This window comes from Gallus gallus, chromosome 2, assembly GCF_016699485.2.
Source record: "Gallus gallus isolate bGalGal1 chromosome 2, bGalGal1.mat.broiler.GRCg7b, whole genome shotgun sequence".
In the NCBI taxonomy this organism is placed as follows: Eukaryota; Metazoa; Chordata; class Aves; order Galliformes; family Phasianidae; genus Gallus; species Gallus gallus.
In genome coordinates, this window is record NC_052533.1 from 10,182,513 (window position 1) to 10,205,761 (window position 23,249).

Consider the following 23,249-nt stretch of genomic DNA (forward strand, 5'->3'; position numbering starts at 1 on the left):
CTGAGTTACAGACTCCAACAGGGTAAACAGGAAAAAGGCATTTCAGCCCTTGGCTGGTGTTTACAGAAATTGATCTATGAATCACACGTATTAAGGCAATGCTGACCAAAAAAAAAACCAACTGCTCCAGCCTTCTTCTGCCCTCTTCCTGCCCTGCTACCATGTAGCTGCAAAAGGTAAAGAGACAGTAACCACATGAAACAAGTTTTCCAGAGGAGTGTCCAGACCTGCTGCTATTTAAGGAGGGAACCCACCTGCTGTAACCCCTCACTTCCTCACCACCACTGGACCACAGGGGCACGCAGCACACCAGGACCTGCCCTGGGCCACAGAGGTGGCTGCACCCACTGCATGGCATACGGCTGCTGGCAGCTCACCACAGCACATCACCTGCACCCTCCACAGAGCAGTTACCCATTGCTACGCTGACACTCACTACCCTACGAAAATGCAAGCACATTCTCTCCCTCTTTGGTTGGCCTGATTTGTAAAGCAGACTCTCAAATATTTCAAGACCCTACATGTGCCTCTGCTGCTCATCTGAAGCCTGGGCTTACCACTGTGCCCTACAGCACAGCACTTCCACTGCCTTGCATCAGCCCCATGTTAGGTCTTGGGATCACACGGCATTACTTACACCTGTGTGCATTGCCCAGAGGCAGCAGCAGGCCTTCCTCTGCACTGACTGCTGTGCCCACACACAGCCCAGCACACAGCAGCAGCAGTCAGTTACATGGCTTCACCTGTACTGCATCAGGAGCTCCTTTCCCAAACAGAAAATCCAAGAGGGAGAAATGGGGTGGCACACTCCTAATCCTGAGGCTGCGGTACAGAAGCAAGCTCGGTTTGAGGACCTCTCTTCATACATGAAGACCTGAAGAATGTCATCACCCAGAATCTCTTAAATCTCACAGACAAAGACACAAAATAAGAAGCAGATAGGAGCAGTTCCATTGCCCTCCATCTAACGACCTGACAACACTAAATATATTGTGAAAATATACATCAAAACATTATTTATTTATTTTTTATGATAAGTTAATTAATAATGCTTCAAGGTTTTGCTTTTCACACAATGGTACAAAAAAATTCTCTTCATCTCTTCATTTATACTGACTTTGTTCTTTAAGCAAGCAGTGAAAATGACCAAGATTTACTTTTTCCACGCAAGAAAGAGATGCTCACTCCATCTGTGACAGTTGGGTTTCAGTTAAACCATCAGTGTCAGCGAGACTGAAGCACATGCTTAAAATGCTTTGCTGAACTGGGACCATACCCTGCATAACTTCCTTTTGCAAAAGCTATGTCCAGCTGCTCACTGAATAGTCAGGAGACAATGTGGACATGGAAGCTCTTTCATATTTAAAAGCTGTGTTCACAGCCCCAAAATACCATCCTTCTCTCTTTGTACGTCCCTTCCATAGAGGAATAGAAACCTGGAGGCTGGGGAAGAGCCAGCAGCACGACGGCCAACACTCAGCTGAGGACTGACACCATTAAAATCATCACAAGCAGCCTTACCCACGCCTGAATTCTAGAGCATTTACATAAGATGTAAATTTACCACCACGATCAAGCTTGGTGGTAACAGTAACATTAAGAGAAACGGCTTCAAAATCAAATCTCTGTTCAATGCGTTGTGCTTCTCCTTTCACAATGCACTTTGGTTGACTGTCATTGTGTGTGTAGCATAATTATAATTATAAACTGTGGTGAATTTGGTGCCACACAGGATCTCAGCTGAGAAGCTACCAAGGAGGAGGCACGCGAGTCCCTTCCCAATGCATCCATCCCTTCCTCCATCCGTGCTGCTCACACTGCTGTTCTCAGTAGGACACGTTTACCAGGCTGCACTATGTAGGAAATTGCTGAATTGATCCAACTTTAAAAAGCTACAAAATAAACTTCCAGGGGAAGAAAAAACAACAACAAAAAAAAACAATCTGTTATTTCTTTTGGAGTTTCTGTGTTTGTTTACTTTAATATCTAGGCTTCAACAAAATGATGATCCACCTGATGCACCCACAAACAGCAGCAAGGCAGCAGAGACACTGCACAGGGCTTTCAGAAGGCAGCTTCAGCCACACTGCTAACAGCCTCCGTGCTGCAGCCACAAGCCAGGCTACCCAGAGAGCTGCATTTTGTGGGTACACACATTAGCTCAGAAGTCTGAAGTGAGCAAAATGCTTGCACTGAACAGAGAAGAGGTGTAGGATACAGCAATTATACAACCCCCAGTTCTTCCCTTAACATAGGCCATGCCTGAAAACACATGCAAGTAACATGACTCAGCCTCAGCTGGCACTGAGTCCAATAGCTAGGACGCTAATACAAGCCACGTAGAAGGCCCTTTATTTGTCTCTACTTAACATGTGAAAGAAGACACACTTCAGCATTTTGGAGATGGTTGATAGCCATGCTGCACGTGGCACATCGTGCTAAACAGCAGTGCTGAGCAGGGCAGAAGCAGGAATCTTTATATAGAACTCGGAGCAGTAACTCAGCCGCTGACAGTCACATGAATACAGCCCTGCTGAACACAAACTGAATCTTTCTCTGGTGTTAGGCTATTAGAGAGATAAGGCTCCATTTTGGATTTGAAAGACTTAAACTGACAAATGATCTTGCTTTTCTTCACCCCGCTAGCTGTGGCACAGGACAGGATGAATCTCAGCACTTGCCACTGCTTATATAACAGGTGTACTCATGCATATGCAAAGATGATTTGAAGATACAGTTTCTAATCCACGCTTGATGCCTGAACAACTTAAATGGCTTTTACCATGTAGAAAGCATTGCAGGATCTTTGCAAGTAGTCCCTTTATGATTTTAGCCTACGTAAGCTGTATCTTTGTTTAGTGTGGGCTTCATGTGAATAAAAAGAAGGAAAAAAAACCACTGCATGGTGATACTATCAATGCATTTTTAGATGGAAAATAAACGGCATAACTCCAGATCAGATTTCAGGAAATTTAAGATGCACCTTTCTCTATAAATACCTCAGACTGCACGTAGAATATCCTAATTTGGCTCTAAGCAAACATGAAGTAGAATTTAAAAGTTACAACAGCAGCAATAAATAAATAAATCAATCAATAAATATAGAGAATGATGAGCAAAACACTCATACTGTGGCCAAGGGTCATTACAATCAGGTTCATGAGGCTGTTACTCCAAGTCAGAAGTTGTTTTTAATCAACTGAAGAATGAAGACTTCAGTTTTGGTCTGACACGTCTCCCGAGCATTCCTTCACATAGAAAAAAGGTGATTGCAAAAGGGCATAGCATGAACTATCTACACTACAGTCTTGCATGAAAGCCCGCTGTTTGGGAGAGCTGACAGACAGGCAACGAGGGAATTGTGCTCATGGAACTGAAATACAATGGGTGGGGATGGCTGGCCTACCACAGTCTGCAATACTAAGGCAAGACTGCTCTGGAGAGAAACCCCAAAAGTCACATTTCAATGAAACAGTGGAAGGGGGGCGGAGGGAGGGGGGGGTGTAGAGAGGTGAAGGGAAAGAAAATAATTAAAGCCCATGGAACATCACAGCCTGGCTTTCTTCCTGTCACATAGGAGGAGGTAACACTGACCATGCACTATCTTTGACAAGAAGCACTAAGGAGCTTTTATGATCATGGTAGCTTCCAGGAAATAGTAACACCTTCTGAAAATACAGACTGGCTTCCCAGTCATTGAGGGGTCTGTACATTCCCAGAGGGAGTATGTTTCGTCTGCTGCTCCATGTATGTGAGGACCCTGTCTCTTAGTACCAGGAAGGACAAGACACAAGGAGTATCTGTCAGATTGCTCCTCTATCACACACCCAATCACAGATCCTTAAATATCACAGATTGTTTCTGACTGTGTGCAGGCACAGCTTTAAGTGGAAGTATACCCAGTAGTGCGGCCCTGATGCCAACATCATTTGCCATTTATTTTTAGGTAAACTGGGCTTCAGTCTGAGGGAAAAAAATAAATACAATAATTCCTTTTGGCAGGTCTCAAACTCCCTCCCTATTCAAGCCCCTAGGAACAAAGGTTCTGCTTTCACATTGGTTAATGCCATGCTTCTGTTTTGGGGAGACTTACAACATGACCTCAGTGGTAATTCCTATTGTAATCTTTGCTGTATCTCACTACAAACTCGTGTGATCCCAGCTCCGGGCAGTACGACTGCACTACCCACGTGCTGGGCTCAGGAGCAGAATGCAGAGATGAAGAAGTGACCAACCTACAACAACCGTCGTACAGTGTTCTCAAAAAGAGCCTGGAGAAAAACAGATGCTACAGTGTTTAAATGGTTACTTAGCTGCTTAATGCTCTCTTAATCCTAATGTACCTTTGTGAGCCCATTTTTTTCCTATTATTTATTTTATTACTTAAATAACAGACACCTCATCTATCAACCAGCACTTTCAAATTATTCTTTTCCACAACGTCCATGCTAACAAAACTCCCTTATATCTGCAGAGGAGTCTGGGGAGGGACTTCCTTGGGCACCTGAGTTACAGAAGACCAGTGACAGAGCAAAAAGACAGAAAATTCACACCAACAAGCTCTTTGTGTTAAAAAAAAGCAACTGTAAAGTGGAGTTGGCTTCTTTCTTCCCCAGAGCAGCCTAACTTAGTCCCAGATACTCATCTTACTAAAAAATTAGTGGAATCAGTTGGCATGTGAGGCCTGAAGTTATTTCTAGTGTACCCACAAGCAGAACAGTTCATAAAGAAAGCCTGAAATTGCATTTATTGCTTACCAGAATTGATCAATTACAATAACAAACAGTCAAAGTACAAAGGAAGCAATATAAGTACGCAATCTGATGTGTGTTAGACCTAACACTGTAGGTTACACTTTCCTATCAAAATACACAGAAAAAGTGTTCTGCTGGCTGGGAAAACCAGATCACCACCTAGGAATAATAAGCAACATTAACCAACAAGAGGACTTCAGTCTGAAACTCCTTATGCCTCAGAAGCACAGAGGTCCAGGACCAAAAAAGCACAAAGCGCTGATGCATGATCCAGCCTAGAGAACTCCCAGAAGGACAGAGAAACCGGCACTGAAGGAAAGAAGTCCAGCCATCCTCCATTTGTTGTTCTACAAGTGCACTGTAGAGGGAAAACTGTTATGCACTAAGTTACCAGAAGCTATCAAATGTCTCTAGCAGTCCAGTAATCGATGACAAAGTTTAACACCACTGCACCCATTTCTGGCTGAGGGCTTCTTCACTCACTGGCTGCAGTGACTGCACTCTCTGTGGAGCAATAAGAAGCTCACGGGCTGCCCTTCAGAGCTGAAGGAGAACTGTCAGACCTGCCAGGAGCACCAGCCTTCTCCAAAGTACCATCAGCAGACAATATCAGCTCAGGCATCACTGCGCTCAAGAAGAAAAAGTGCATTTGGGCTAAGTAGGAAATGTCTTCCTTCTCCTACACAGACAGAGAAGTATTCCTTCTACATACAGGCTTCTGTCCTGCTTAGAGGGAGGGGACTGCCCTCCTCTTTCACTGTGCTCCAGGAAGGAAGGCCTCTGGACATCAAACAGACTTGCCTTGGAAAACTCTGAATGAACAAACTGTTTTCACAGATCTTCTAATGGCAGCACAAAGACACATAGCTTCCTGCACACCAAGATGTATACCTATGGTATGAAAGCTTAAACTAAATATATGATTAAGCCAGGAAAACAATACACTAGCTGTCTTGTCCCAACTCATTCCACTGTTGAGTACATGCTTCACCTCCCTGAACCATTAGGGAACAGGATGCATGAGAGGTTAAACTTCAGAGGACTTGACTGCTTTTCTTCATCCAAATTATTAGGAAGTACAATATTTTTACATAAAAGCCAATGATTAAGCTGTACATAGTAAGTATTGAGGGACCTTTTAAAATGTTATTCTTCTGCCACTTCATGCTTATACAGAAGTCACCTGAGCTACAAGTAGAATATATAAGTAGTCCGTGTGGAAGCAAGTATTAATACAGTGACTACATGCGAGATCCTCTCAAACTGTGAGCTATTTACATCTCCACGGTGTTCAATATTGATTTTTTAAAATTACTACTGCAAGTAAATGTCAAATCTTCACTACTGAAAACATACGAAACCTGAAATTCTCAAGTGCTGCAGTGTTCTTTCAAGTTACCAGGAAATTATAGATCATGATACTGGACGAAACTTCTATACGGTGGCATTATGGAGGTACCAATTGCACTGCATTTCTGGTCAAGAGTAGATTCAGTGGTTGATGTATCTATCTACATGCACATACTTTTTACACTCAGTATTTCTTAGAAAGGAGCCTTCTATCAAGTGTACTATCAACTGTATTTTTTTTTAGAAAGCCATTCAGTCTTCTCTTATGTGTAAGTGTTTCAGTGTTTATCTAGCCTTACTAATATTTTCTGTCTTATCTCCAATCTGAATTTGTCTAATTTCCTTTCCCAGGAGCTGGTTCTTCTCATGTTCTGAACTGCTAACATAAACAGCTTTCCACTATCAGAAAACACTCCTCCTTCCCCAACACAAGGTTTGTCAAATAACTCAAATAAACTCTCCAGCTTTCTCCCGGTTACCGCGGTTCATTAGGGCTGCTTCAGTCTCCTCTGTCCTACAGATCTCTTCTTGACTGTTTTATCAAATTCTCAAAGTCAGTGATACGAACACTTGTACCACCGAAGTCAGAGTAAGAAACACAAATGGAACCTTGGGGCTGGAATGTTCAATTGCATTAGCGGTACAATATTTATGAATACAGATTGCAAGACACTTTTTCATCTTAAAAAAAAAAAAAATGAATCAGAAAGTTTAATTTCTGCTATTCCCATTGCTGTTACTCCACACAACAAACCAACTTTCTCCATTACAACATGGAGCTGATTAGAAGTAGATCCAATTAAATCTATTAATTTGCCCTCTTACAAGTAAAAACCACTCTGCAGTCCAACAATGCTTTTTTCAGCTTTTCCCCCCAAAAGCCAACCCCACATTTCACAACACTCAGAAACAAAAATTTACCACCTTAAAAACAACGCCTTCATTTTTTTTAGACTAAACACATACAGCAATTGAAATTGGCACCTTCCTGAGAAATCAGCAGAGGGGTTGGCCATTTCATTAAGGAAAGGATAGGGTCATTTCTGCCTTTTGCCATTTCGTTATTTAACTGCCGTTTGTTCATCCTCAGGCATCTGTCAAAGTAGTCAAGCACTGGAAATGCAATTTCCATTTTAAGATTTTTCAACAAAGCAGAGCCATTCACATCACCACCATGCCATTTTATTTGTTTTTGCATTTGAGTAGCATTTCTTTCAACAAAGATTAGAGAGATAAGGCATGTAAAATTCTACTAGGATCCCAATAATCAACTGGGTCTCTTTTTCCATTAAATGGCAATAGATGTAACATCCTGCAGCCATCCTGCTGGTGCCATGTTTCATCCAGAGGGGTCACACAAAGTAGACGGTCCGGCTCCGGGGTGCCTCCAGGCCTGGCTGTGTGAGAAGGCTGCTGCCAGAGCCTCTTTGTCTTGTCTGGATGTTTATGGGCACACAGACATCCACACGCTCAGAAAAAGACCATCAGTACTCTTTGCTCAGGTCTCTAAGCCAACCAAAAACCTTAAAACCTTTACTAGTCTGGGCAGACTTTCAAGCAGCAGCCTACCAGTGAGACATTAAGCTTCAATACCCACACTTCAGCATCTGTCACAGAGTTTACAAAACATTTTCCTGGCTCCTGAACAGCTCCTACTAAACCAGACTTACCAGATACATATATATATATATATATAAATTTATATATCAAGCCTAGGTTTAAATGAAGAAAGAAATGTCAGATCTCCTGGTTAATTTGGAGGTACGGCTTCTGGTCAAACACCAGACTCAATACCCACTTCCATTTCCCATTTAAAAAACAAACAAACAACAACAACAACAAAAAACAGTATATGAAGAATCCCTTCTTGTCCTGAACTGCCAGCATTCCATACATCCATCTGTGTGAGTAACAGAAGGCACTGCCTCTAACACCCTAAAAGCTGACCTACTAACGGTCTAGTTCAGCCTTCAGAAAGCAAACAGCACTTCCACATCTCCAAAAGTCACAGGAAACACCTCCTTCCCATTCAAATTATCAAGATACTTGGTAAGAATTGTTTCTCTCATTCATCCAGCCATTCAACAAATGACATTCTCAAAAAGAGGCCACTGAGACAAGACATCATACACTCTTCAATATTAGCTCCTGCTGTAAAACACTGTGACAACTATATACACACCGGCACTTAACAGAGCTCCGAACATTGCAGGTTAGATGTCAAACAGACTGCTATGTCTATCAAACTGCCACAAACAGCAACTGATCCGATTCTCAGCCAAGGGACTACACCAAGCAGCATGGATGCTGTCCTGCTTCCCTCAGGCCCCATGCAAAGGGGCTCTGCTGAGACACAAGGCTCCTGCACGGCTCCATGGGCCTCCTTGCCTGCAGTCACAGCCTCCAACCAGAGCACAGCCACGCACGGTCTTCCCAGCATCTCTGGCTCAAGCTGATCTGGTTTCATATTCCCAGGTTCTTTTCTTCACTGCAGAAGAATATCATGTCACCATTATACTTTATGCTTGTTTTACAGTTATACTTAACCCTAGCAATAAATAATACTAGCAATTAGAAACCCTACCTAACGTTACTGAAAAAAAATCAATTAATTTATACATACAAGTAGAGCTAAATGAAAACAACTCCGATTTCTTAATGCTTACTTCAGCAACCCAAGGAAAGACCACAAATAACTGTAGAGAGCAACCCTGTTTTGGAACACATGGGCACCAGGATCAAGGAGAGAAAGAGCAGCCATCCTTAACCGCCCAGGAAATGCTGCTAAAAGCCATGGAAACACCACTGCACCCAACCTCACAGCCTGGTGACTGCTGGCTGCAGGTGGGATCTCAAACAGAAAGAGAAAAAGGAGCCGGGGGCGGAGAAAAGGCAGAATGGGATCATCAGCCCTCAGCCAGAAATGAAGCTCACCCACCGGGAAGGTTGGGAAATATACATGCATAATTTTAAATGGATTAAGAGTTTGTGTCAAATCTGCTATGTGCTGTGGTGGATTCCTGCACTGCAGTGACTCATCGTGCCTGACAGTTGCTGGGGAATTAAAGCAGTTCTTTTTAAAAAAAAAAAATCATATGTCCTGTGTGATGCTTCGTACAAATAGCCTCTTAAAAAATTAAAATGCAGTCCGTGCATTTTTAAGTATAGAAGAGCTACGGCACATTTAGGATTCTCTGTATCACACCACAAACATCCACTCTGAGCTATGAAAACCACAATAAGTCTGTTGACGTCCCTCTAGAGTAACACCGATCTTTCTGCTGCTCTCCTCTCCCAATCCAAACCCTTCATCACAAATTAATTCATTACATCTGCCTTTTGTACACCAGGAAAAGATTTTGTCCCGAGGAAAACTGAACACAAAGGAAAGAGGTATGCCAGACCTGATTTTTTTCAATATGGAAGAATATCTGGCTTGCTAGAATAAAGACCATTCAAATCAAAATGACAGCATTGCCCTTACAACGGAACAACAGGCAGGTCAATATCCTCCTAGAGAAGAGCAGCACGGTGACTAACAACCAGATGCACACGCTGGGCTGTTGCTTTGGCAAGGAGAAGCAGCACGAGGCTTCTGCTCTCTGCGCTGTGCAGCACCACCAGATAGACACTCCCTGAAGCTCCTTATTACACACGTTCCTGTTGTAAATGCATTGCTTACTGCCTGTTTTGCCTATAAAACTGACACCCCACTGGCAATTTTCACACATCCTTGGAAAAAGTTGTTCAAGTACGTCTGCTGTGTAATACAGTAAAGATCATCTGAAGCATCTATTAAGTGTAACCCTTGGGCATCAATGCTGCTCAACATCAGCTTGCAATAAAGGTATATTTACAGTATGCCTTCGGGACAGCTGTTCTGGGAACATCCTGGAGATTTGCATAGTCTATTTTACAAGGCACTACAATGTACTTCAACTGAATGAGTGACAGCGAATCCTTTTGACATAACAGTATCCATTAAAAGCCCTTAAGTAAAATGAAGTGGGTAGATTAAAAAAAAGACAGGCTTCAAATTCCAGTGCCTTTAAATGCAAATTGGTATTAACTCATGAGTGAATTTAATCTGTTTTTAAAACAATCAGGGAACTCTCCCTCTCGTATGTGAGCGCCATCCAAGAAACAAAACAGCTGTGAGAGGAGCTTCCTCTTACAGAGAAAGGAAAGCTCCTGCTGCTATCACTCTTGGTTTGATCATAATTCTCATGGTAATTGGTACATTTTCTTAAAGCCTCAGGCCTGGTATCTAGTACCTGAGGATTTCAGCTTCATGCCTTTTGAGTAAGTTAGTCCTGTTTGACTGAACTGAAAACATGAGCCAACTGCACCCTAACAACTCAAAAAGCCAACAGTAAGAAAAGGTGAGTATTGAATTTCCTAGCTCACTTCTCACCCGAACTCAGAACATATGAGCACTGTCACTTGCAGGTTATTCCCACTTGCTAAGCAGGGCGCTGTCTCTCAAGGAGTGAATCAAAAGGATGACTCTGTGTCCCAAATCACAGAGCTGTGGCAGTTAGTGGCATTTTCACACGTGGAAACCTCTCCGTGGGTGAAGAGTCAGCAGAAATAGCATCTATAGGAGCAAACTGCAGTTCTCCTGCCCCGATCCAGTGACCACATCCAGATGTGCGGATATGCCAGGTTTGCTCCCCACAAAGAGGCTGCCAACCACATCTTCCTCCTGACATCTGTGGCCCTTTGGTTGATGGTATTATTCTGCAGGGCAGGGGCTCCAATTGCTCTATCAGAAGGAGGCACTGCATAGTAACAGACACCAACAGAAGAAACAACTTCTAACTGTATACATATTAAACCCGACCAAACAGTGACCCAATCAACCCAAACAATACCAATGCATGTAGTCGAGCCAGCAGATACAAGGGAAGCTGAGGACCAAGTTAATTAGCTGAGTTCATGTCCAGAGCCTTTGGGAGTAAGTAACCATTCATTAAAGATCTACCGATGTGTTTTGAAAGCACTCTTTGAAGAAGGGCTCAAACTTAACAAAATCTCCTATGCCTTATACATTTAAAATGAAAGAGGACTGGACGTATAGCACGGAATATGGGTAGAACAGCTCAGAACGGGATGTTTTTCACATTTTCCATGCAGCGTCTGTGGTTTTTAACTGTTTCAGCTGCTTTATCTGACACTTGGATAAAACACTGCAAGAAATACAGAGCATCTTTTCCCAATTAGTTTTTCCTCAGGATGTAATTGGAAGGGCAACATAACCCCGTGCACCCTTAAATTTAGGGGAAAATGAGGAAAGTATTTTAGGGGCTTTTTTTTTTTTATTAATTCTTAAAAGTTTTTAAGAATGGAGGGGCTGCTGAATTATATTAAAAAAAAAAAGAAGTACAACATATTTTAAGACTTCTGGTATTATTAAATGAGTTCTTCAGTTAACAACCCCCAAGCTATTCCAAAAAAACCAAGATGATTCATCTATTTCCATCCAGCGCAATTTTATACACAGTTAGAAAACTAAAGCCTCGTAAAATTCTAAGCAGCCCTAAAGAACAACTGAGCGCAGAGTGACACGCTGATTGCATCAGCCTTAGGAAGGCTGCAGTTGGGAGCACTGCAAGCATCTGTACGCACAGTGGAAACTACTACAGTGTCAAAGAACACGTATGCAACACGCCAGCCTTAGACACATCCAGTCACGCACAGCAAAACAAATCTCCTCAGAACACTGGGCTGGATGAGGAAGATCCCACAACTTACTTCTAATAGTCCTAAACAATTCCAAGTGCTGCTGCATCTCTACGTCTTGATAAGCACAGAGGCACTTTCCCCTCCCAAAATGAAGTGAAAACACCATAAAGAAGTGTGCTGCTGCTGCTGCTGCTGCTGCCTGAAGCTGAACATAAAATTGCATACCAACACATAAACTTGAAAGCCATTCTCAGCACTCATCAAAGTGCCAGGCTACCGACATAATTCACTCTCCCACACGGGGGAGGCTACGGGCACACACGCTCTGAGGACACTGGAAAGCATTTCTGACTCTAACTGATCTTCAGCCTCTAAATCACAGAAACGAAGCTAGCAAAGTCTAAAATGGTTATCCTAATTTGCATCCACAGCACATTGTAAATAGCTACGTTTGAAACAAAAAAGCACATTCAGACCACAACAAAAGGGAGGTAAAAGGCATGCGGCTTGCCCACAATAACCCATGGGGTAGAAGTGCCGCAGAAACCATTTCAGCAGAACACAAAGTAAACACCTTTCAGACAAACTCCTCTCCAAAGCAGCGAGCAGCACAGAAATACCTCAGTGCTCTCAAAAAAGGCACTTTGCCCTATCTCTACAAAGCACACGCTACCCATCCAGCAGCTACCGCATCAGCTTTTGCTGACAGCATCACTGCTGCGAGGCTCTGCCTGGCGCACAGCTGGGCAAGGAAACCAGAATTTGGCTACGAGGGAAAAAAAAAAAACACCATGGACAGATTTATGTGTGTAATGACTGCTGGCAAAGGCTGCAATTTCAGCATCTGCAGAGTGCCCACTGTGCAAGTGGCCCAGCCCACAGCCCACACTACGGCACAGGGCAGGACCTCGACAGGAGACAGCCTGAGCTCGTGGCCACCAGGCTGTGCTGCCATACACGCTGCCAGCCACCACTCCCCTCTCTCTTTCACAAGGCAGCAGTTTTCCTTCAGAAGCTGCTTCTGAGTCACCTCTGCCCATAAAAGTTTTTGGCACTCAAGAGCCAAGCTGCTTTGGTACAAGTGACAGCTGTAAGATCCGCAACACTTACGGTCACCCAAAACACAACACAGCACTTCACGCACTCAGCATTTGAAAAGCACGTTCCTGGCACATTGGATTCAGGAAAGCACTTTAAAAGGGAACACAACTGAAGGCAGTCCCATCAATCCCAGTGCAAACAGTGAGGCGCCAGCACACGGCTCAGCTCAGCGCGTGGTCACCTGTCTGCTCCCTGCAACCACCCCCTGACCCAAGAAGGCAGCAGGGACACCCGAACACACCAGGAGCACCACACACATTAAGCCTCAGTCCTGATGATGTTTCTGCACACGCTGGAGCATCTCACACTCTGTGTGAGCCTCTGACACCGCCGGGAGGCCTCACACTGATCAGGTTAAGCACACACGTAAGGGGCTGGACATTCAGGGCCTAAAAATGCATAAAGTAACCTTGAAAACCACTTAATTCTGGGTTAGTATGGTCAGACTACGGCCGGTTCTCCACAGCAAACAAAAACACTACCGAACCTACTACGTGTAGTCACTGTTTTGGGGAAGAGGCTACAATTTGCACCATCTGTGCCTAACGTTAAGCACTTCAAAGAACAGAAGACCGAATTTCCTCAGGCACAGAGCGCTGCTATGCACTGAACTCAGAGCACACCAAGAGCAACCTGGGGGAAAGGTGCAAAGGGAGGACTGCAGCTCTTCCTGTACCCCATCCCTGCGCCAACCACTCCTGCTCTGGGCTGTCACAGGCACAGGGCACGAGCCGGGCTGTCCCCTGGGTGCAGCGCTGGTGGCACAGAGGGAGACGCCGTCAGAGAGGGGTAAACTCATTCCAGCTCCAGGGAAGCTCCAGCAGCGCAGATACAGATGTCCAACCGCATCCCACTTCCACAGAGCCTTTTTGGACTACGCTTGCAGCAACAGAAACTGCACCACGAAACTGTATCACAACTTCAGCGCACGGAATTAGCGAATTTCTGACTGATTTAAGTCGGTTAGGTTCTGGTCTTCTGTTCCCCCCCCCCCCCCCCCCAGTGCACACTGCAGACGGGGCAGCACCCCGCACAAAGCCACACGGTTTGCTTCTCTTACGCCGGGTTTTCACAGCACCCTTTGGATGAGGGGAGCGGGGGGGGTGGAAACAGAGAAGCAGAGCCCCGAGCAGCTCAGCAGCTCGCTCTCCTCTTCGCCCTCAAAGCGTTAAGGGAAAGCACAATGTCAACACCAGCTCCTCCCCGCCGATGGAACGGGCCTGGGCACACCGCTGGCCGGGAGCCCTCGCAAACCGTTACAGAGCCGGGCAGTACGAAAGCGGCCCCGCGCACCCAGCGCTGCCAGCCGCCGGTGAGGGACGCGCGGCGAGGAGCTGCAGCCCGTCAGTGCGGACGAGCGTTGGAATGCGCCCTTTATTCTGACAAGGCACGGCACCCACCCGGCTCGGCGCGGCGCTCGGGGGCTGCACGCGGGGCTGGGCTGGGGGCTGCGGGCCCAACGGCCGCACCGACAGAGCCACCGCCACGAGCGGCGGGAGAAATAGATGCAGAAAACATAGACGCGTACACAGATCGTTTCCTCCCAGCGCTCCGTTCGAAGACGACCTTATCGCGGAGCGCTTCGTTACGACCGCCACTCGCGCGCCGAGCCCGACGCGCGGACTCGATGCCAGCCCCGCGTGCGGCCGCGCAGCCTTCCCGCCCCGCCGTCTACGGCGCATCCCGGTGAAGCCGCCCTTTCTCGGCAGGTCGCGCACCGCCCCGAGGATTTTTCCATCTCCCGTACCCGGCCGCGCACCGCCGCGCGGACCCCGCCGGCCCCGCTCCCACCTCCGCCGCGGGGCTCCCAGGTGGAACGAACCCGCCCGAGCCCCCCGCGGCCGGGCGGCGGGCAGGGACGGGGCGAACGCGGGGAGCCGCCCCTTTACCTTCGGAGAGCTCCAGCTCCAGCTCGGCCAGCCGGGCCCGCACCTCCAGGGGCAGCGACACGCTCTCGAGGCTGCGGTCCGCCATGCTCGCGCCGCGGAGATGGGCTCTGCCCTCCTCCCGCTCTCCCCCTTTGTTCGCAGCAGAAAAGGGGCGAGGGAGAACGGCGGGGCCGCGCCGGATGCCAAAGTCCTCCGCCGCCGCCTCAGCGGGGCATGCACGGGGGAGGCGGTCCGCGCTGGGGACGGGGCGCGGAGGGAGGGAATGCGGAGATTTCTCCTCTCCTCCCCTCTCCTCCTCCTCCTCCCTCGCCGCTTCCTTCAGCGGGGCCCCGCCATGGCCGCTCCCGCCGCCGCCGCCGCCCGCTCGAGATCGCTCCGCATCGGCTCCCGCCGCGCCCGGCCCGCCGCCGCCGCCCCCCCGGCCCCGCGGCTCTGCCCGCCGGCTCGCCGCGCCCCGGCCCCGGCCCGCTGCTCCCCGCCCGCCTCGGGCTGGCGGCGGCGCCTGGCGCTGCGGTGCCGCTGCCGCGACTGCTGCCGGCCGGGCACAGCGCTGCTGTCACATCCACGTGACCGCGCCGCCCCGCGCCCCCGCCCGCGGCCCCCAGGGGGCGCGCCAGGCCCGGCGGCGCCGACAGCGGCGAAAGCTCCGCGGGGCGCTCCGCGTTCGGCAGCGGAACGGGCGCCGCGAGGGCCCCGGGGCCGCTCCCGCTCCGGACGGCCGCTCGGCGCTTCTCCGCGGCCGGCGGCGCCCTTATGGCGGCGCTTTGCGTATCCACCGCGGCTACAGGTTGGGGATCTCGGAGCGTTTGATCGTTTATTTATCCCGCCGGCACTCCCTGGAAGTAGGTCTGCAGTCCCCGCGTTGCTGGAGCGGGGGGGGCTGCGAGGCACGGATCGCTCCGGGCCGGGCTGTCATTCACCGTCAGAGGGACCGACAGCGCTCACTGACTCAAAATGCCGTTTCCTTCCCCACCTCGTGAGCAACTTTCTGCACGCAGGTTTCAGCTCTACGCTCTGCACCCTGATATATGGAAATTCTGATGTGCAGATTAGGAAAGCCCCTATGCAGGATCTCATTAGAGGCGAGCGTGATCCCACCGTACTAAAAAGGAACACCTCCAATGCAGCGCCACGTCCATGCTCAGCGCCAGCGCTGACAATGGGAAAGCCTGCATGCGAGGACTGAGCCAGCAGCAATCACAGAACGGCTTGGGTTGGAAGGGACCTTAAAGCCCACCCAGCCCCAACTCCTGCCGTGGGCAGGGCTGCCCCCCACCAGCTCAGACTGCCCAGGGCTCCACCCAACTGACACTGAGCACCTGCAGGGGTGGGGCATCCCAGCACTCCAATTACACCACTGCAGAGTAAGAGAGGAAATGTTCAACGTCACTTCAGGTGAACAAATACGTTTAAACAAGGAACGTCCTCTTTTCTTTCTCTCCCTCTGTGCGTTTTCCTTCTGCTTTGTTTAGTTTTGGAAGACCTCCCAGCAGAAGGAAGGAGCCAGCACTGCACCACCTGTTGTTCCATTACCTCGTGGAAGGCAGTGGCAGAACAGATCTCACAGGGAATACGTTCAGGAGGAAGAAAGAAGTGCTGTTGTCCCCAGGTCAACCTTAGCCCACCGTTCGGATACGTAGAAGATACACAGGGAAGGAGGAGTTTATTCAAAAGATAAAAGCTTAGCTAGGCTGTGGCTATCCCAAACAATATACTTTTGTAACAGGTTGTGGAACAAAACCAAGTTACATCATCCTGCCAGCTGTGCTGTTCCCGGGGCTGGCAGCTCCTCACACTTCAGGCATGTCCAGGCACAGCCCCAGCCCCGCTGGCCTACACCAGTGTCCCTGGGCCAGAGCAGTGGCACTGTGAGCCCAGAGCACACAGCATCATCCTTTCCTTTGTGATGCCACCCATCTCACCATCGTCTGTGCTGATTTCTATTAACCGCTCCTGGGCTACTCTGTAATGCACTGCAGGATCATAGCCATCTGTTTAGCCTCTCTTAGCAGGGCCCATTACTTTTAACAGCATGGCAACACGCATGCCATGTAGGGCTGTACGAATGCCTCCCCACCAGCACTGTGCTATATAAGGGTAAGGTTTTTGCCTATCGTTGAGCGCCGAATGCAGACAATCAAAAAAATCATCCACATATTTCTCATTCCTCACGTCAGGACCCAAACAATGAAAAGCAATTAAATCCAAATGTGCCTCAGGCTTCCTACCTGAGAAGCCCAGTGCTGTTTGTTTGCTGTTTCTTGTGGGATGAAATAGGCTCAGGCACCAGTGCTGCACAGGAGGGGCCTTCCAACACCAGGCTCTGCCTATCCTGCTGCATCCCCCAGTTGCTTCTCTGCTCTCTCTATAATGGGAGCTGATGGTTTTATTGTTATCTGGCTGTTGCACAATCCCTACCAGCTGTGCTCACCTCACTCAGAGACGGACACATTTGCAGAAAGAACAAGCACCTGCAGTGGGAATCTATCAGGCAGGAATGGAAACACCTGAGATCTGCAGCATCACTGTCAGGTGCTGTGTTGGATGGTGGCTCCTGGAGAGAGGTCCTGGGGTGCAGTGAGGCCGTGGGGCTTCAACAGGGGACCCTCTCACCCCAACACAGGGACACGCCTGGGGCTGTGACTGCCTCAATCAAAAAACCCTTTTGTTCCAACAGGGCTCCTTTCTCTCCTGAGATTTCTGACTTACGCCCAGGTTCCAACAATGGAATTTCAAGCATATACATTTGCATGATGAATCCGATGAAACAAAATTAAAACACAAAAAGAGCACGTCACAAGATTTGACCTCTTTGGTCTTAATTGATGAATCCTTTCAGATTTGTAGATGAGAAGCTACATCCTGATCATCTGCTGGAATAGGCAGTTGGAATTCTTCTGACTTCAGGAAAAGCAGGACAATATTTGTGGTCTGAATCATTTATTTTGGATTAACGGTGTCGGGATTTCCAGAATCCCTTTCCAATACAGACTTGCTTTTCTGCAAGGCGTTTCCATATCTGCGTGGAATACAGTTTTGTACGTGTCCAGGAGCAGACTGAAGCCCATGTGCCTTTCTGACAGAGTCCCCGATCCCCACAGCTTGCAAGTGACTTTGTGCACAAATGCTTTCATGGAAATTATTTGGATTATTCACATGCTAACCTATTTGAACACACGTATCTCACAGAAGGAAGAAAAAGTGTGTTTGCACTTAAATACTTATTGTTGCTATCAGTTGTCAGGTCCTGTTGGGGTTTGTGCAGATCAGTCTTGTAGCCAAGTGGGAAGACTTGAAGGGCAACTCATAATTGACCTTGACTAGATAAAAAAAATCACTTTCCTGACTAATTCACAGCACAAGATGCACCCCATTTTTGCAGAGATTTAGCTCAAAGTCAGGTCTATATTAGAAAACTTCCCCTCACTATAACATGGGAAAAGTCATTTAGGGAAAGGAAAAAACTCTTGTGTAGACGCTGCCACGTTGACCAAAAGCACCAAACCAATGTGTGTGTTTTCTGGACACCTTAAGTGAAGCAATGGGATGGTGTCTGTGGGTGAGCTGGTGTGCTGCTGTCCTCTCTGTGTGATGGGGAAGCAGGATTTGGCCAGTGTGCAAAAAAAATAAAAATAAAAAGCAGAAGGCATTCGTAGAAAAACAACAGAAATAATCAGCTGCCTGGAGCGACTGATTTATAGGGAGAGATTAAAAAGGCTGCTTCTCAGCTTGCTAAGCAACGGCAAGAGATGGCCCAGATAGCTGCCCACAGTTATCTGAAAGGTGTAAGCACTGAGGAAGTGAAAGGGAAAAAAGCGGTTGGAGAAGGATAAACTTTGAATAATAGGCTGGAATTAAGAAAGGAAGCCGAGACAAATGTCAGGGAAAGCTTCCAAGGGATGAGCAGCATTAGCGTGCAAAAGAGATTCTCAAAGGAAATGGTGGAATCCCCATAATTTGAAACATTAAAGCCCGAGTAGACAAAGCAATCATGAATATGCTGTAGGAAATAATCCTGGTGTGGTATTGGATGAACATGCCTGTCTGGCATTGGTTATGTGAACGTCTACTGCTTTTTTTTTTCCTACTGAACTCAATTGATTTTTTACCCCTCACCTCTCCACTCCCACTCTCTCTATTTGCATCTGTCTGCTTGTGTCTCATATACAGGTTGGGAAATGCATTATGCTACTTACATTTTTATCACAAACGTGGCTGGATGTCTACCTAATATGCAACAAATTGTACAAAATAATTGTTTAGGTGCATTAATCACATTGCCTCTGAATGGAATGCAAATGGCCCTATAATTATTTCTAAGTTGGGTTCTAATTTTTTTTAACACTTAAAAATTAAATTCAACGTCATCTCCTAATTCCTCTCCTACGAAGGGAAGGGAAGGGAAGGGAAGGGAAGGGAAGGGAAGGGAAGGGAAGGGAAGGGAAGGGAAGGGAAGGGAAGGGAAGGGAAGGGAAGGGAAGGGAAGGGAAGGGAAGGGAAGGGAAGGGAAGGGAAGGGAAGGGAAGGGAAGGGAAGGGAAGGGAAGGGAAGGGAAGGGAAGGGAAGGGAAGGGAAGGGAAGGGAAGGGAAGGGAAGGGAAGGAGTATGGGAACAGACAAGAGGGGAGGGAAGGGGAGTTGCCGTGGTTAGGATTTTTAATTCAGCACCCTAATGTTTAGTCTGAAAACTAATATAGATTGCCCACTTGTAATTCACAAAGGTTTATGACAGTGAATCTGAGAGAAGCCAAATGCCTGCTGAAGACTGTCCTGAGGTGCTTAAGCAAACCCTGCCCAGATGAGAGGAACTAAGGCCTTCAGTCATTTTCTCCCTTTGCACAGTTGCAGCTCTGGTAGTGGGGGAGATGAGAAGTCCCTTTCCCTGCTGTGTCCTGAGGTTACTGCCTCATAGCACAGCTGGCAGTGCAAACATAAACTCGTGCCTGAGCTCCTTCTGTGCATAGTTTGGCGAGCTAATGCCAGTAGTTCACATGCTAATGAAATAGGATTGGAGCTGAGATACACAGAAGAAAACTTTCTTGGCCAGAAGTGAGGTGCACAGGAGAAGGAAGGAAAAGAAACCCTGAAAAAACATCATTTGCCATCATATTTTAGATAATTCTTTCTCCAACTTGCATTTTCATTGCTCTTAAAGAGAAGTGTGATAACACTCTGTATAAAAGTATTATTTAAAATGGAATAGAGTGCAATTTAATAATTTTCATATGTCTTTCATTAAAAATATATATAAGCTAATAAAAGGCTTTTACTGGCACACTTTAAATTTAGTTTGAAATTTATTTTCACATAGGAAGTGTTTATTAGGCTCCTGCAGTCTCTCCAAGCCTGTTTACACAGAAGAACATCCCTTCCACTGCTGCATTTGAGGTAGGAGTGAAGGAACTGCCATCCAAAGATAGGAATTGCCCTGATATTCTCATACAGCATTCCCAAAGCATTCATGTGCACATCTCTCCCTCTGTCTCTATGCTGCACATTGCAGGACAAATGGGACCCACTCTGTGACTGAGGCTTGAAATTTCAGTAACACAGATTTCTGAAAAGTCAAGTTTCTCTTCAATTAAATCTCTTAAAGTAGACTTGGACAATGTTTAAATTTAATGAAATTAAAATTGAGCACGTAGCACGTTAAACCTGAATTAATTCTTTTCCACTTTTCTGTTTTCTACAATGTTATTTTAAATAAAACACATGTGGAAAAGAACGAATCCTTTCTTATCATTTAGCCTCCGGTTAATGCGATATATCATATGTTTTAGCAAACAAAAATCAGATTGTTACTTTAAGATGATGTCATACAAGACTGCTGGCACGCTGTAAAAGAAAAACAAGTAATATTCTGTTACTTATCATACCTCCCTGTGACCCCATCTTCACCTTTCCTAATGAACGTTCAAATTGCAACAGGCCAATGCTCTGTTAAAGTCCAAAAATTACCTCTAATGCTTGGAAACGTCTTCAGATTCTTTCTGCTATGAAATGGATTAACATCTTTTTGGACACGCCTTTGTATTTTCATGGATTCACAGCAGACAACATAGCTAGCCATAGAAATGTCTGTTAGAACCATGACATTCTCCAGGAGTTTGGAAAAATTACTACAAAATTTTGTTACACAGTGTGAAGAAACACAAAAGAAAAAAGGGAAGGGAAGGGAAGGGAAGGGAAGGGAAGGGAAGGGAAGGGAAGGGAAGGGAAGGGAAGGGAAGGGAAGGGAAGGGAAGGGAAGGGAAGGGAAGGGAAGGGAAGGGAAGGGAAGGGAAGGGAAGGGAAGGGAAGGGAAGGGAAGGGAAGGGAAGGGAAGGGAAGGGAAGGGAAGGGAAGGGAAGGGAAGGGAGGGGAGGGGAGGGGAGGGGAGGGGAGGGGAGGGGAGGAGGGAGGGAGGAAGGCAAGAAGGCAGGAAGGCAGGAAGGGAGGAAGGAAGAAAGGAAGAAAGAAAGGAAGCAAGGAAGAAAGGAAGAAAGAAAGAAAGGAAGCAAGGAAGCAAGGAAGAAAGAAAGAAAGCAAGGAAGAAAGAAAGCAAGGAAGAAAGCAAGGAAGCAAGAAAGCAAGAAAGCAAGCAAGAAAGAAACAGTTTAACTTTCGAGCATCTTAAGCAATCTCTTTAACCTTGGTTGCCCAAGGAGGTTGTGGATGTCCCATCCCCAGAGGCATTCAAGGCCAGGCTGGATGTGGCTCTGGGCAGCCTGGTCTGATGGTTGGCAGCCTTGCACTTAGCAGGGGGGTTGAAACTCAATGATCATTGTAGTCCTTTTCAACCCAGGCCATTCTATGATTCTATGATTCTATGATTCTATGATTCTATGAACTGAGATAGGATAAAGCTAATTCAGGCTGATTGTGGTCACCCAAAGTTAAGATTAAGATTACCACCTGTAGTAATACAAAACATTCCACTTTTGAATGCTTTTGTTGTTTTGAGATAGTCCTGAGACTTTCATGCTTTCTTGAAGGTAAGAGAGGAGATAAGTTATTGTTGTTAGTGCTGAGTACCGAAATGTTTTAGTAACTGTGATTTGGAGGGTCAGCTGCCACAGTACAAAAACACTCTTCTCAATCTCCTTGTAGTTGTTTTCCCAGCTGGACTGGGAACGACTTCACTACCTGTAGGACTTGGAGCATTCACCCCACCAAGATGCAGAATTTTTATTCTCCTAGAAGACTCCTAGAAGCAAAAATAATTAACATGCTGCCACATCCAAATGACCCATGTGAACAGCAATGAAAATGTTCCGGAGCTCCTTCCCAGTCTCTGTGGCACTGTCTTTACTTTTTCATTTTTTTCTTGCTTAGCAACCAAAAAAAAAAAAGAAAGAAAGAAAGAAAGGCATCAAGAACTTTGTTCCGAGAAGCTGTGTTATAATTATCTCTCCAATCTGCTCCCGTTGCATGGTGTTGTACAGCTGACAGTCTACCATTAGCAATTTACACAAGTGGCAATAAGCACATGACAATTACTGATCTCACTGGTTGACTCCTTAAAATCATTTGGAAAATACAAGGCCATTTCTTTTCTGATGCAGTAGCTTGACTTGGTGATAAAATAGAATCATAGAATCATTTGAGTTGGAAGGGAACCTTCAAGGCCATCTGGTCCAACCCCCCTGCAATGAAGAGGGACATCTACAGCTCCATCAGGTGCTCAGAGCCCCACCCAGCCTGTCCTTGAATGTCTCCAGGGATGGGCCATCCACCACCTCTCTGGGCAACCTGTGCCAGTGCTTCACAATCTCCATTGTATGAAACGTTTTCTTTATATCCAAGGGTAGTGAAGCATGAATAGTGCTGTTTCAGTGGCTTTCACCCTCACAATCAATGCAAGTTTTACTATGAGGCTCTGAAAGATGTCTTCTGTCACCTCTCCATACCAAAGTTTCCAGCAGCAGCAACACTAGAGGCTGAACTTCTTCACTTCAGGTTTTCTGAGCCCGGGTGGGGATCTCCAGAATGGTAATAAAGCTGCTATGCAGAAGTGCTTTCCCTTGGAGAGCTGGCTTGATGCTGCACTCTACAACTTCACCCTGCAAGAGCTATTTCACTGACCCGTTGCAGAAAATTGTGCCAGGCCTTAAGTGGCAAGCATTTGCTGTTTACATAGCCATTAATGAAACTCTCCAGAAGTTTTCTTCTTTGCATGCCATTGACTTACTGGGTTTATGAGTGCAAAATCAGGGTGGCCTACTAACGTGTTTTTGCAGGCAAAAGCTGAAACATGAAGCCAGACCCCCAGTTTGGATCTCAGGTGCATGATTCGGTACCACCTCAGGGCAGCACAGAAGAGGCAGGAACCTCACTTTTGTGATTATGTGTATGTTTTTGTTGCTGCATCGAGGTTGAATTCAGTTCTGGAAATGAGGTCAGCTAGCACTTGTTTTGATTTCTGCATGCTTCCTGCAAACCAAGCCATTGATCAAGCCTCCACCTGGCTCCTGCAGCAAATTAATGAATTG

The 23,249-nt window shown here is 46.6% G+C and overlaps 2 protein-coding genes across 6 annotated transcripts in view; one reads left to right on the plus strand and one right to left on the minus strand.

The window, feature by feature from the left end:
• DIP2C (disco interacting protein 2 homolog C) overlaps positions 1-15,023 on the minus strand; it is a 288,455-nt gene extending 273,432 nt beyond the window's left edge. For all 5 annotated transcript variants that reach the window (XM_015282142.4, XM_046937850.1, XM_046937849.1 and 2 more), the window contains exon 1: positions 14,780-15,023. In XM_015282142.4, the coding sequence (XP_015137628.1) occupies positions 14,780-14,864 (85 nt within the window). In that variant the 5' untranslated portion in view covers positions 14,865-15,023. The remainder of the gene's footprint in view (positions 1-14,779) is intronic.
• A 33-nt stretch (positions 15,024-15,056) lies between these two features.
• On the plus strand, positions 15,057-19,160 carry LOC121109585 (translation initiation factor IF-2-like). Its single transcript, XM_046937854.1, has 2 exons — positions 15,057-15,621; positions 16,252-19,160. The coding sequence occupies exons 1-2, from the start codon at positions 15,114-15,116 to the stop codon at positions 16,455-16,457; spliced, it is 714 nt and encodes a 237-aa protein (XP_046793810.1). The 5' UTR covers positions 15,057-15,113; the 3' UTR covers positions 16,458-19,160.
• The last annotated feature ends 4,089 nt before the right edge of the window (positions 19,161-23,249 follow it).

Bases quoted from the DNA above. Each gene is read 5' to 3' on its own strand.
- LOC121109585 (XM_046937854.1), top strand. From the start codon at position 15,114: ATGGCCGCTCCCGCCGCCGCCGCCGCCCGCTCGAGATCGCTCCGCATC. The intron at 15,622-16,251 runs GTAGGTCTGCAG...TGCTTTGTTTAG, and splicing joins CCCGCCGGCACTCCCTGGAA to TTTTGGAAGACCTCCCAGCA.